Source organism: Homarus americanus, unplaced genomic scaffold (assembly GCF_018991925.1).
Source record: "Homarus americanus isolate GMGI-L3 unplaced genomic scaffold, GMGI_Hamer_2.0 scaffold33468, whole genome shotgun sequence".
NCBI classification, from domain to species: domain Eukaryota; kingdom Metazoa; phylum Arthropoda; class Malacostraca; order Decapoda; family Nephropidae; genus Homarus; species Homarus americanus.
Genome location: NW_024714177.1, coordinates 9,881,087 through 9,896,577, shown reverse-complemented (window position 1 = coordinate 9,896,577; position 15,491 = coordinate 9,881,087). Strand labels below are relative to the sequence as shown.

At 40.0% G+C, this 15,491-nt stretch overlaps 1 protein-coding gene across 1 annotated transcript; it reads right to left on the bottom strand.

Annotated features, from left to right (window-relative positions):
- Positions 1-7,438: 7,438 nt before the first annotated feature.
- Positions 7,439-14,491, bottom strand: LOC121878154 (FK506-binding protein 5-like; the record flags this gene model as incomplete). The annotated part of the gene is given in 3 exon segments (XM_042384180.1): positions 7,439-10,752; positions 11,201-11,380; positions 14,480-14,491. Coding segments are annotated over 3 exon segments (2,973 nt in total), but the record flags the coding sequence as incomplete, so codon positions are not given.
- Between the last annotated feature and the right edge of the window lie 1,000 nt (positions 14,492-15,491).

The following is a 15,491-nucleotide window of genomic DNA, read 5'->3' as shown; positions in this document are numbered from 1 at the left end:
CTACCCTTTTATAGTCCGATTGTCTTTGTTTTTTTATTGTTGTTGCCTGTTGGGATCGGGGTAGACTTTTAACTATATTCTAAATCCCCAACTCGTAACAATATATATATATATATATATATATATATATATATATATATATATATATATATATATATATATATGCTGATAACCACAAGGAAAGAAGAAAGCACGAAGTTCCCAAGCGCTTTCGTGTAATTCACATCGTGTAATTCACATAGTACATTCCTTGCAAGGAACCTTATAAATGCAACCACCTGTATTGTTGGGGGAGTTCTTGATTAACATTTGTTTAACAGTGCATGAGTTTTTAAATGCCACATTGACATTCCAGGTTTTTAGTTGTAAAGGAATTTGAGAGAAATTTTTGTGAAACGGTCCCTGGATGTTTAGATTCAAGATAGGGTATATTGGGTATATTTTAAGTTTTGATCATCCCTGTACCTGGACTATAGTTTTTTCTGGTGGTTTGCGATGTGTTACGAACGATTTAGACCTTCATTTCTATGGGAAATCATTAGTTTTGAGTTATTACCCCCCCCCCTTACTGGTGTATGTTAAGCTAACCTTATAACTTATAATATAACTCAACATAACCTAACCTAACTTAAACTATGACCTGTATTTTCTATGCGATCGAAAAATGTTTTGCGACAGAAATCCCGTAGAGATAATGTGACTTTTTGTTTAAAGTACTTAATCCCATAGTTAGAATGTTTATACTGTGAAATTTGTAGTAGGGGCAGCTAATATCCATTGAATTAGTTAATGTGCTTAGTAATATTTTTCACATTTATTATGCATAAACATTGTAAACATATCTATGTGATTATTGTAGTATATATCATATATTTAATGTCTGGACAGATTCCCAAGAGTTATGCATATTGATGCATAGATTTTGTAAGCATATTTATGTGAAGTGACGTAAAACCACATTTTTGGGGTTTCAATTAACCAATAGTCATGCCTACAAAACAATCTTGATGCTCTAAGTGCATGTATGTGTTAAATAACGAGTAACTGATCCACATTATTTTGGTAAATAAAGAAATGAAAAGCAAGCACTTAGCCATATGGATATAGTTACACGGAAGAAGGGAAATAAGGATGAACCATGGTTTTGATGGAAACAATGTGCTCTGGGACGATGCTCACAATGACGAATGGGAGAAACCTCTTTATGAAACATCTTACCTACTAAGGATGAAGCTTAATGTTACAGAACACACACACACACACACACACACACACACAGTGCAACTTTGTGTGACGCGTTGTCTGACTTGGGGTGGCTTTGAGCGAACCATACACTTGATATTACAATTTATGTATCCTTCCTGTCCATGATTTACAACAATAACTGTAGGTAAAAAGTTACACTATTATACTAATAACACTGTCATGTATTGATACTATGACTAGTTACCAAGATACAGAGCACGATGAACATAACATGATAATGATAGTGAAGCCTGGAAGGGTTCATATCATAACTTGTGTGTTCGTGTGTATGTTGCCCCGTGAGAGTTACCGTGGGCCTCCATGTGCCCAGGTGGGATGGTCAAAGTATTACACTATAAGTGTGTCAAATGAGGAGTGACTGATCCACATGTAATTTAAGGTTTTTGAAATATGTAGTTAAATTAACCACGGTTTTTCATATAGTTACGCGAATGATGGGGTGTGGTGGAAGCATCGTGGTCTGGCACACACACACAAGCGCTGTAAACGTTGTGTGGACTCACTGGGTGGTTTGGAAGTGTTTATTTCCATTCATACTTTCGTAACTACAACCTATAGTAATTTTTCTTCGTGTTCATATATAATGAAGATAATGCAGAGTATAAAATGCCATATACAATATTTATACATAATGTCATCTATACAGCCGTACTATGACTGCGTGTGTTCGTGCGTGTGTTGCCTCGTGATAGTTAGAGTGGGCCCCCGTCCAGAAAGGACACTGTACCCAGGTGGGCTAGAGAATATGGTTTCATTGTACCATGATTTAAAAGACAAACTCTGTATTTACCTGTCAAACAAGGTGGTATTGGAGTAGTTAATGTGTTTTATAAAGCAGCTGCTATATATGTACAACTTTCATAAAAATTGCTTCAGACCATGAAAAGAGGAAATCTTTAACTCCATATTATACAAGTATAAGGACCAGTTATCTATTAGAAATGAAACCTATCGGATAATGTTTCCTACTTGTCTCCACCTTATTATAGTAAACAATCAATACCCTAAGAAGGTTAGCAAGGCATCATAACTTTCCAAATGTCAAGAATAAAGATGTATACATATATTAACGACATGGACTAAACCAGCAGTTGAAGAAAAGTATCCGCTGTTTAAATGGCCTTTTATTTGGGAAAATATTACTTGTAAATATATGGATCCTCACCAGAGAGGCTTCATATATAGGTATATTCATGAAACTCTACCAACAAATCAGAGACTAAAAAGATGATAGTTGTGTAAGATGTGGTGAGGTAGAATATCCAATTACATGTATTTTACTTCTGTTTCCATAACAAAGAGATAATTAAATGGTTTAAAAATCTCCTGAATACAGTCTGCAATGTCAATAGCAAATTATTTCTGCATTTCTTAATGTTTAATATTAACTGTAGTGATAATAATAAGGATAAGAATACAATGATCATGCTAATGTCAGATTATATTTACTGTATGTGGTTAAGTAGGAAGAAAAAATTAAATGTTAAGGAGACTATAGCCTTTATTAAAGGCAGGATATATTATAATAAATGGATGATCAAGTGTATTTTAAAAGAAAAGTCATCCAAATATTTCACTACAATTATATGAAATATCTACAGTATGTATATATGCAACTTGTAAAGTTTAAATAAAAAATAAAACAAATTTTACATACGCAGAAGTCAGTGAGTGAGTGAGTGAAGAGTCAATTTATATTACAGACGAAAGCAATATATTTGTTAAGTCTTTCCAATTGTAAATATTGAAATTATGAAGGTCTGAGGTTTATTTGCATTTCACGACGTATTTAAGGTGGCGACATACAATGATACTCACGTTTTGACCCATCTCAGTGATTTCTTTTAACTTCGACAGTAGGTCAGTTTAGTCCAGAATCTAATAACAAGGAAGTGCTTAGTTTTCTGGTTGATTTTTGGAACACAATGTCTACAGATCCTGTTTTCAGGCTGAATGGCCAGATGTATGAAGTACAATCCTCAACAGCTTGAATAATATTGTAGAAGCACTGTTGGTTAGTATTAAGTTACCTGTAATACCTAAGCTAACATAAACTAAAACACCTCCAGGAAAGTGATGTAAAAACATTTTCGTCCAATGACCAGGCCGTATCCATGTGTGGCGCCGATATATAATAATGTTTGCCCCTCGTGTAACGAGGATGGCCGGCCCTAGGGTCACCTAGGCGTTAATTTGTTTAAGGTGTAGAAGCTCTCGCCAACACAACAACCACACCCTAAGTTAACGAGCTGCATGACCCATTGACCCAGTGTCAAGGGATAGTCCGAGAAGACCGGACAGCTCGCCAACTGCACTGGCTAACCATTACCCCGGAATACGATTCGCAAATCGATTAGCATCCAGGTACCCAATTACTGCTGGGTAGACAGATGGCGTCAAGAAACTTGCCCATAGTTTCACCCTGCCCCGGGGATCGGACCCGGGTCCGCTCGCACCACAGGTCGATAGTTGTATACCCATAAGGTTATGTTTGTATCCTGTAACATGGTTAGCATTACCTGTACTATAATGTATATCAAATTTTGTCATGAAATCTCACATATCTTGTAATAAATAACAACTCATAATTCGACACCGATCGTATCTCCGTAAAATAATGTACTGTAGACCTTATCACGTTGAATGTGTGGGAGTGGATGACTCTCCACGGCGTCGGGGATGCCACAGAGATTCAGGAACAGCTTAGTGCTGTAAGATGTATTAACATCTTTAATTATTTTTTTCCTCCCCTCTCTCCGCGAGAGAAATTTTCCCTTTCCCGGCCCCATAACATTTGCTACTACTAACAATCACAAGGTAAATTACTGCTACAAACTGTCATCCAGTAGTTAATAGTGTGATTAATTACACAGGTAAACTAAGAAACGCCTAACATGCTGTCTTTGAACACCTTTCATGAATTAAGTTTAAAGCGGTTTACTTTCTTTGGTTTGTCTGTAGTCTGTCTAAAATATTAAACCACACAATATACCAGACAGATGTGTGGAGACTGTTGGTAGCTTTGGTTTAGTCGTGGTCTGGGTTGTTCGTCCTGAGGCAACACACACGTCTTCGAAAGCGTTGACTTTTGGATTAAGAAAATAATTTAAAATGTGTTATATCGTTATTTGTTATGTTTAATACAGATATATCTTATTTTCGCGTGCTTCCCGTTTGTCTGTTAGTTTTTTAAATAAGCAAATAAAGAGAGATAAACAATATACAAAATTCCGAATACGTTTTATCACCAGTTGAATGACACCACTTTGAGACATCGATGACGTAAGTGTTTCGAGGGTTCAGGAACAGGATTTCGGTGCATCAGACTCAATCACACAGAAACGAATCATTATACTAACTAAAATATTGGCATATAATCTTGTGTAATATACTGCCATATACCTTATAATTAGGACAGGTAAAGACAGAGATCTTTAAAGCTTCTGTACATATGTGGAAAAACGAATGAGTAAAACATGACCAAACTCAGTCGGTTATAGTGCTGGTACGAGGTTTGGCCGTTCGCCCATGTCTCGAATCTGACATTCTTCGCGGTTTCGGATTTATAAGAATGTCACGACAATCCTCTAACAAGACAAGTCATACGCAGTGCTGTCACTGCCTTAGTGCTGGTAAGAAGCACATGAAGTCTTATAGACAAACAAATATCTAGTGAAGAGACTGAAATTAACGAGGACTGAAAAGTATCAAGTGTTTGTCAGCGTCATGAAGTGTTTGCAAGTGTTACAAAGTGTTTATAAGTGTCGTAAAGTAATTATATTGTACTGTAAGTGTCTCAAATTTGTCTTAAGTTTCAAAAAGTGATTTAAGTGCCGTAAAAGTTTCATAAGTAATGTGAAGTGATATCATGTATCAAAACGTGTCCGTAAGTTACAAAAAGTGTTTATAAATGTTGGAAAGTGTTTGTGTCATGAAGTTTTATAAAGTGATGTTAAGTGTTTTTGTCATGAAGAATTGTAAGTGTCATAAACTATTTGAATATCAATATCAATATCAAAGTAATTGTGGGCACAAAAAACACCCGGAGGTTTCATAAGAGTGGTATAAATTGTCGTAAAGTGGTATTAGGTGTTAGAGTGCCAAAAAGTGTCACGTTATCTCACAATGATTCATGTAATATCCAAAAGTTTTATAAAGTGCTTTTAAGTGTCATTAGGTCTGATAAAATGCCATTAAGTCTCATAAGTGTCGCAGAAAATCGTAATATGTGGTGCACAATGAAAAATTGCTATGTGGTGTCAGAGGTGTGTCATGAAGTGTCTTAAGATGCCATGAAGTGTCCAAAGGTATCCTGAAGTGTCCAAAGGTGTCATGAAGTGTTCTAAGGTGTTAAAGTGTCCTTAAGTGTCATGAAGTGTCCTAAGATGTTAGTGTCCTAAATTGTCTTGAAGTGTCGTAAAGTGTCATGAGGTGTCCTTAAAGTATCAGAGAGTCCTAAAGTATCAGTGGTCTAAAGTGTCATGAAGTGTCCTATAGTTGCAATGTTCTGAAGTGTCGTAAAAACTCACATGGCTTCATAGTGTCATAAAGTCTCAAAGTCTGGAATAGTTATAAAGTGTCCAAGCAACATACAATAGTGTCATACGATGTCGAAAAGTGTCGTAAGGTTCTGTGAAGTCTCTCAAAGTGATGTAAAGTGCCATTACTATCGTAAAGTGTCAATAAAGTGCCATTAATGCTTTAAAGTCTCGCAAAGTGTCGTAAAGTTTTATTAATGCCGTAAAGTGTTGCAGAGTGTCTTGAACAATCACAAGGTCTAAAGTGTGTTATGGCGTAGAGCAAAGTGTCGTCAAGTACCATTAGGTGTCATAATAGTGTCAAGACGGTACCAGAAAAGTGACCCTGCACGGCGCCGGGGCTTCTGCGACCACCAGCACAAGGTAACTACCACTAATACTACTGTTGTGTTCTTGACATATTGAACAAGTTCTCTTAGTCATCCGTTGGCATAAACTAATGCTTAAGATCATTGGTTCTGCCTTAGTTGTTCCTGTAAATTAAGTGTGAATAATCATATAGGTGTGTGTGTGTGTGTGTGTGTGTGTGTGTGTGATTGACGGCGGGTAGTCTGTAATAGCACCTTTACATTGTATAAAATTCACCCAAATGTATAATACCTTCATGTATAATCCCAAATTATTCACTAAGATATTCAACCATGTCTCAGTTGTTGACATTATACACGACTGAGGTTGCAGTTCCTTCAGAGGGTGGGCGAGGTCAACTCACTAAGCACAAGTCTACATGACGTGTTCTCCTCTCCCACACACTCAGACCATGGAGGTATAATAGGGTGGAGGCGGCATCATCTCAGAAAAGTGAGGTCACTCTGATCTGACTCTGATCTGACTGTGCTTAAGGTAGACTCAAGTGACAAGCCTTTCACTTGTATACTTTCACGCAGACACACATTTGGCAATCGTACTGTGATTCAAGATAGTTCCTAGCTATGTAATCGTTGTACACCAGTTGACACAGCATGCGTTAAAATCCAGTTCTTGCCGCTTTTATCTCGAATGTCCTTTGAGCTACTAGGTGGAGTTTCAGGGAATGACTCCGTAACTAATTGCTTCTGTACACGCCTGCTGTGGAATCGCTGATAGTTTTATTTCTTACCAGCATAGATTAAAAAATAAAGTATATCTAAGGGCAATATTTACATCCAAATCCTGAATTACACTGAATTGATTACACTAAAGTTTGATACATGGGGTAAAGATATGTATGAATTACATATATCCGACGGGATTTAGTTACAACAATGATTTCCTAGCTTTAAAATATGCTATCTTTATGAGCCATTCTGGATATTTAAAGTATTGTATATAAGGAGCTGACGTAGAGATGAATGTGCCAGTCCTTATCTGTAACTACACCGAAACTGTTCGGAATAAATATTTCGTCTGCTTTTGTGGGTTTTTTCTAATATTAAAAAGTTAATGAAGAAGAGAATACTTTTTTGAGAAGTACTACCCAGACTAAACAACCGTTATTAATGTTAATATACAAACACACACTCACACGTTCATGAAATGTGTGTGTGTGTGTGTGTGTGTGTGTGTGTGTGTGTGTGTGTGTGTGTGTGTGTGTGTGTTACATGACTTTCAGAATGCAGAAATTATTGGTAAGGGCAAGAAAAATATTCTTTTTTTTTATAAATATTACATTTTAATTGACCTAATGAGTTATCAATACATGAACAGCCACTATTAGATGGAAAAAATTAAACAAACGTCTCATAAAAATTACCAAAAATATTACAAAGTATATCATGAAACAGAAGGAGGCTGTGGCCAGTCGATACACAGGCATCACATTCTTAGAGATTCTTTCCCGGATGACAACGCCTGGTGAGGTATAGGTGTGATTTCAGTATCCAGAACAAGGCAAGGCTAACGCTGGTTCCGTAAAGGAAGGAAACTACTGGTAGGAGATAGCGGAAAAGGGACACCTTACGCTACTGGAGTCTGCCCTTGTCCTATGGTGAGGCAGGAGTCTGGCGTGAGTGTGGCGGTGTTTGTTACTCAGCAGCAGAGGGGCACTTAATACTTATTCTCACGCAGGTGTGTCGGGAATTTATTTCAGGCTTATGTATTGGGTTCAGGTAAACATAGACTAGGAATGTATCACTGAAAATAAGTATACAGTATTGTATTCAATTATGTTTGGGTGCTTCCGTGTTCATCAAAGTTCTTCAAAGGATTTTTTTAGTTTCTCGACGGCGGCGCTGTGACCCAGTCTGCTGATGCCCGTCTTCACCTCCATCACCTCTTCTTCGTCTCCCATTTGCTTCAGGCACTCCTTTAGGCCGACGATGCCAGACGTTCTGACATTATCTCTGGAGGAGTCAAGCAGTGTCAAGTTGGCCGGTAACTTCCGAAGTTCAACGTCTCTTCCTACCGTAGGAAAATAATCTTTTTGTTCATCTTCCTCGTCCCCCATAGGAGTTGTTGGTTTATTACCTTCTGAAGAGTGAGGCGGTTCTTGTTCCTTATCATCTGGGAAAAAAATATTTGTAGCATCTGGAGTTCCAGGTCCGTCCTCTTCCACGACTGTAAACTCTGGAGAGGTCAGACTGATGCGGTTTCCAGCAGCAAAACTCTCGGTTAAGCGAGAATTTTTCCCTAGAGGGACTGCCGAAGTGTCCCCCTGCTCTGGGGAGGCGTTCTCAACCTGCTGATGAAATTCACCAGAGCTGTCAGACTCACAGGATTTTGATCGATCTTTGAGGCTTCCTAAGCTTGAAGATCGTCTGTCTCCGCTAATGAAATTAGTCGTAGGTAGAGGCTCATCGCTTTCCATGCTGTTGATGGAAACATATGAAGGCCGCTTGGAGATAAATTCTTCTGCATTATCGCTCCTTCCCGCTGTCTTGGAACCATCAGGTACTGTTAGCAAGTTAACCAGAGCACGAGACTGTGATAATCTTTTCTTATCACGAGTCTCGTTAGCTGATAGAATAGCATCAATCTGCTCCTGTGAGATGTAACCATCGACCGGCTTTCTGTCCTCGGTCTCATGTTCCTGTGGTTGGGATGGTTGGTAAAAGTTGGTCACTGGTCTGTTGCTCTGCGGAATGTCATGATTAGGGGATTTGGCCCTGACTCTGGTTTTCTCCGGCACTGAGGGAGCTGGATCGTGGTCTCTAGAGCTGTTGGACGCCCAGCTAGTGCTGCTGTAGCGTGACTCTGTGTTGAGGAGTGGCAAATCTCGGCGCATCACAACAGGTACTTCCTCAGTGGGCTCTGAGCCTATAGAGAGAGAACTGTCTACTTGTAAGTCACTGTTTTCGTCGCCTCGAGGATGATCGGTTTCATTTTCTGGAATGATCTCGTTAGAATTTTTTTTTTCCACTGCATCTTGGATAGTTTCGCCCTCAACAGTTTCTGGTTTCTTTTCAGGAATACTCTTTGAAGCTTCATGGGACTGTTGATAGGAGTCTTTGTGCATCTCAGGTTTTGCATCTGTTTCATCAGATGACTTTTTGTGTTTATCTCGACCTTTTTTTCCTGAAAGGATTTTTGGAATAGTAATTCCCTTCTTTTTCTTTTCTTTCGAAGCTTTAGGCACCTCAACTTCCTTCATATCTGCTGAGCCAATGCTTCCAGACCGCTTGTTCCTGAAGAACTTGAACTTGCCCGACTTCTTTTCCACATTTTCAGCGTCGCTTTTAGAGGAGGTCGTGCTTTCGTTGGTGCTGGTCCTCCCTCTGAAGGGACTCCGAGGTGGAGTTACTCCGTCTTCGGGAGCCTTTAAGGCTCCACTTGTGGCAGGCTCCCCCGCGGTTTTCATATACGATGACTTCACATGTTGCAGAAAACTTTCATCAAACTCTTCGTAGGCGTGCTCTTCGTCGTCTTCCGAGGAAGATGAAGGATCTCTCGGTATGGGAGGTAATGGTGAAATTGAGGCTTGACTAGTGGACTGAATAGGCGAGGGGGTGCTCTTTGTCACTATTGGGGAGTGGAGTTGGGAAGGAGCAAGGGTGGGGTTGTATGCAATACTCGTGATATTTTTCCTGAAGTCTTCATTATATTCCTCATAGTCATATTCTTCATCCTCTTCATCATTATCATCATCTTTGGCCTGTTTCTCTAATGGCAGTGAGGCATAGGCCACCTGCTTCATATTTCTCAGGAATTCTTCATCAAATTCTTCATACTCAGGTTCCTCGTCAGAGTCGTCCTTCACCACGATGGACACTTGGGGTATCGTCTCAAAATCATCCGGCCCCTCCTGGTCTTGGTTGCTTGGAATGTCTAGTTTTTCATCATCGTTATATTCTTCTATCTGAATTTCAGGCATGTTTTCCTCTTTCTCTATGAAGGTCACCTCCATTACCGGGTCACTTTCCATGTTTTCAACGTTGTCACTATACTTTAACTCAATGCTTTTGGCGTGATGGATAGTGACATGTTTGGTTATTGTTTCCTCAGTGTCGTCTTTTTTTGATGGTTCACAGAAAGCTTCGTCATTCGTCACACTAACTTCTTCAACTGACTTCGTAAGGGCGTGAACACTCTTTGAAAGAGGAATACTTGGTGAAGGTGACTTCTTTCTCTCGGTCGTACCTTTCTTCTGGTTAATGGGAGAAGTTTTCGGCGAGCTTATTTCTGATCGATTAAGGAGAGCACTATTGTTCAGCGGGATTTTAGGCTGTTTATTGTGTCGTTTCTGGGTGGCGCCAACATCCTCCTTCTTACTCTCAGCGACATCATGCTTGATGACTTCATCCTTGCTCTGTATCGTCTTTAGCTTCACACCAAATAATTCTCCAGCAGGCTTAGTCTTGTCCTCTTCCTCGTTACTATTGTCTGCGTCTCCAACTTCCTCCTTATCTTCTTTAGACCTCTCGATTTTCTTCAGTTTGAAGACTCCGAATTCTCCACCAGATGGCAACATTAGTTCCTTCTTGGATTCGTCGTCCTCCTGGTGCAAGGAGCTGGAGGCTACGTCATCTGAGACCTGGTAAAGGAGAGAGAATCTAAGATCAACGTGTCAATAAATATTGTGTTATTGTTCCCTCAGCTGTTGCACTCTGCTGTAAATTACATTACGTTTATGTTGTACTTATTAGTTAATTTACTGTACAGCTTGGTGGTTGTCTGTGTCCATGTAACAGTTTCCGTCAGCATGAATCAAACCAGCATTAAAATAATTAGACGTCTTTCAGAGGAATAGTTTCCATTCACCTGACATCCGCTTCTCCGAAAAGAGTGAACTAAGTTCACATGGAGAGTATTTTAATTTGGTAGCCTTTTGAGGTCACGTTTAAAGCTAAGGTACTCCGTTGTTTCCCTTTTCCCGTGTGATTTTATCAAGATATATATATATATATATATATATATATATATATATATATATATATATATATATATATATATATATATATATATATATATATAAAGCATACCTCTTTCATTTTGGTCTCAACTTTCTTGAGTTTCACTTGACTTATGTTGACTCCCATCAGCGGCCCAGCTATGGGTACTCTGGGGACTTTCTTAGGCTTAATCAGCTTGAGTTCGTCGTCGTCGTCCTCTTCGTCAGAACTACCGGACGCCTTTGGTCGTCCTGGTAGTGTAGCAGACTTCTGAAAAGTGGGAGATTTTAAATTCAGGTGACTTTCCTTGTCCCATTATCGTTTATGTGATCAGAATTAAATAAGTTGTTGCACAGTGTTTTGGTGCCACACCCTCGCCCAGCCAAACACTGTAGAATGTGTTGGTGCCACACCCTCGCCCAGTCAAACACTGTAGAATGTGTTGGTGCCACACCCTCGCCCAGCCAAACACTGTAGAATGTGTTGGTGCCACACCCTCGCCCAGCCAAACACTGTAGAATGTGTTGGTGCCACACCCTCGCCCAGTCAAACACTGTAGAATGTGTTGGTGCCACACCCCTCGCCACTGTAGAATGTGTTGGTGCCACACCCTCGCCCAGCCAAACACTGTAGAATGTGTTGGTGCCACACCCTCTCAAACACTGTAGAATGTGTTGGTGCCACACCCTCGCCTAGCCAAACACTGTAGAATGTGTTGGTGCCACACACCCTCCTAATAAACACTGTAGAATGTGTTGGTGCCACCCCTCGCCCAATAAACTTTGTAGAATGTGTTGGTGCCACACCCTCTTGATAAACACTGCTAGAATGTGTTGGTGCCACCCTCGCCCAGCCAAACACTGTAGAATGTGTTGGTGCCACACCTCCTTAGCCAAACATTGTAGAATGTGTTGGTGACACCCTCGCCCAGCCAAACACTAGAATGTGGTGCCACACACCCTCGCCAATAAACACTGTAGGAATGTGTTGGTGCCACTAATCCTCAGCGTGTATACGAATATATATATATATATATATATATATATATATATATATATATATATATATATATATATATATATATCCTTTCAACCATTTGTAGACGATGCCTTACCATGAAGAGGTTTGGGCACCTTTATAGTCTTGGTTTAATGGCAATTGTTAAAAGGATGATGACTGAGGACCGTAACGAAGATCGTTTAAGTTAGGAAAAATAATAATTCAACCCCAAACCAGTCCTCAAGATTCTTCCATCAATGTCGGGGCGGAACTAGAGCGATAACTGACAGGTGTGGACCTAAGAAAGTTAATAAAATGGTCTTAGTGTTGAAAGATTAACAAAAAAAACAAACCGGACAATACAAATCAGGGAACATTAAGGAATTATTGTTTCGTGTTGTAGAGCCGCAGGTTTTGAAATGGCGGCTGCAAGGATGAAATCCCCACACACACACAGCCATCGCGTCAACAGAAATCATCGTGATTTCTCTCTCCTTATCACTAGCTTCCTCGGGGTGACGTATTCTATGTTCTGGCACTACGTGATGTTTGGAGAAAGGACGTTGTGTTGTGACTTTGAGTACATTTGTTCAACTGTGGTACACCCATCAGGCCCCATCAGGTTGTTTTGCAGTGAACAAAATCCCACCACTAGCATAATGACGTGGATAAATTCCCAAATAGGTTAAGATTATTTAAATATTATAGGTTAGAGTTAGGTTGGTTTGGGTAACATTCAAGCTTGCCTCTGATTCTTTATATCACAATGCAGAATGAATTTTATTGTTGTGGCAATTTCAAGGTAATATGGACCATACGTACAAAGAAAAGTTATACACTACTATATAATGTTTAGGGCATTGTAAAAATTAACTGAGATATGTAAGTAGACAGAAAATAAACAAGGATGCTTAACAATATTGCGCTTAAGATGTATTAATATGCAACACAGATGTCGTCTTTGACGATATGTGCAGCTGAAAAATTAATGCTCTGCTCTTGAGTAACTGTTGCGTGGCCGCTTTTGCAGGTGCAGCATAGAGGAACATCATCACTAACATCTGACCGAAATGACCATACGGATTCTCAAATTCTCGTAACTGGAAACGTGTCATTAAAGATGTTTCTCCTATCTCCACTCAGATATGGAGGAACTTTTGGTATGAAACTTAGAATTCAAGTTTTATTAACTACCATCATTCTCTAAGGTACAATTTACTTGCATGCAATTTTTAAAGGTTTTGTAGTAAAAGCGGAAGCAGATGCAGCACATATACTCATCCTGAAGGAAAAGTTGGTGAGAAGGCAGTACCAGGGTTTTGCCAACTGAAAAACTGTTAGTGTTCAGAAAAAGCAATCGTGCATTTGGCAGCTCCATGTTATCAGAAAATTTAACATGAAAATTTCCTTCAAACTGGCAGAGGTGTGATAATGTAGCTGTTTCATTTCGTATACTACGGAAATATGACAGGACCACAAATAACTTCGAAATTATATGGAAACGCGACCGTAGGAGAAATAACCTAAACGAAATTGGAACAGAATCACTCAAATCCTAAAATTAAAAATATCCAAACAATTCAGCTTCGTTGTCACTACAGAGTCAGCTCATAAGGGGCGAACACGCATAGATAGATAGAGACGCCTGACAGTTCAAAGTGAGGTAGATTGTTGCCTGGGCAGTAACCTAGGTGAGGCCGCTTGGTCCTTGCTCAGGCGAATATGTTCTTCATTTTTGGAGCTGCATAATATAATATATATATTCTCGTACTCACAGCTGAAAGGAACATCAGTTGGATTCAATTTGTTTTTATTATATACAACTGTGTGTCTCTCAGTAAGGGTCCGATTCAGAGTTGACAATCATGTTGCTGTGAATCGTTCCATGTATAACGAACGATCTTCAGGAGAACAGAGTGTTTATTGATAGTTAGCCGGTGTAGTGGTTATATTACGCGTAGGCTTGCCTCCCTACTGCTCCTCACCTGGATATAGGCAGAGCCATAGAGTTTGGCCAAATCGGGTTATAAGCTGGCGCCATGTTTGTTACTCAGCTGTTGAAGTTTGTGCTCGTACTGTAGGGATGATGATTATGATGATTTTTTTTCGTAAAATTATCAGACATGTTTAAGATTGGATCTATGTTTATAAACTATGTGGGAGACAGCCAAGACTTCCCACCGCCTAGTAAGCAGGAAGGCGCCCGGTTGGCCGAACTCTCTATGGCTCTGGAATATAAGTTGATTCTCCCCATCTTTCCTCCTCACATATATATCCTCTCACGATTGGGTGATTGCAGGCGACAAATGACCATGTGAACCGTGGCATACCCGCTTCCTTCTATATCGTTCTCACTATCTCTCCACTCACCGCTAGTTGTTTTGGTAGCTTCGCACGAGGCTAGTAATTTCAGGGTGTTGTCAGAAGGAAGCCTCTGGGGTCGCTGAAGGATATCCTCTAAGATCTTGAACCACTTCTCCTCTCCTCGCTCGTGTCCGCCGCCTCATGGAACACAAAACAAAATCAGCAGGGAGAGAAAACCGGAATAAGAAATACAGATTAGGACAAGACGAGGTGCAATCTAATGACGAATCTTGACAATCAAGAAAAATTAGCTGCTTCAAAGGAAAAATTTAAGTTTATAACTTGATCCAAATCGACCATAGATCAAATCGACGAGATATGTCTCCAGGTGAGTGAACACCTACTGGTTTAGGCATAATTTCCTCTAGGACTTCTTCACCCCAGCCACTTCTACACTTTCTCGCCCGTCAACATTACCTCTCCCTCTGGATTACTCTCACCTCAGCACCCTGCACTCCCATCTCCTCCACTGCCTTCATATTGCTGTCCCCAGGCCTGCCATGACATCCTCTATCCCCCATCTCATCATCCTCCATATCCTCATACCTCCTCCTCATTCCCTCCGTCTTGTAGCTCCACACATTCTTCCCCGTCTCAATAACTTCCTCACTATTTCATATATGCTTCCCTGTCACAAAACTCCTCCTCTACATATTAAATGTCTAGTGACTCTGCGGCGCTTCCTTCCTCAACACACCGCAACACTACCATCGCCCTTGCAACACATAACCACATTCCAAATATATTCAAATCCTCCATTGAATACTTCAATCCTCCTAGCAGCACATCCTATCTCACTCTACACTCAAAATCCCAGCACTTTACCCTAACAACCTCTAGATCCCCCAAAACACCCTCGCGATATATCAATCCCTTTTCAACACATCCAACTGCCTGTAACACACCCTCAAACTTTCAAGAGACTCTCCGAACACCACGATCTATCCCAGCAATAAATGCTCCTACACCTACCCAGCAACACGCTTTTCCCTAGAAACACCTACAACACCCTCTCTCC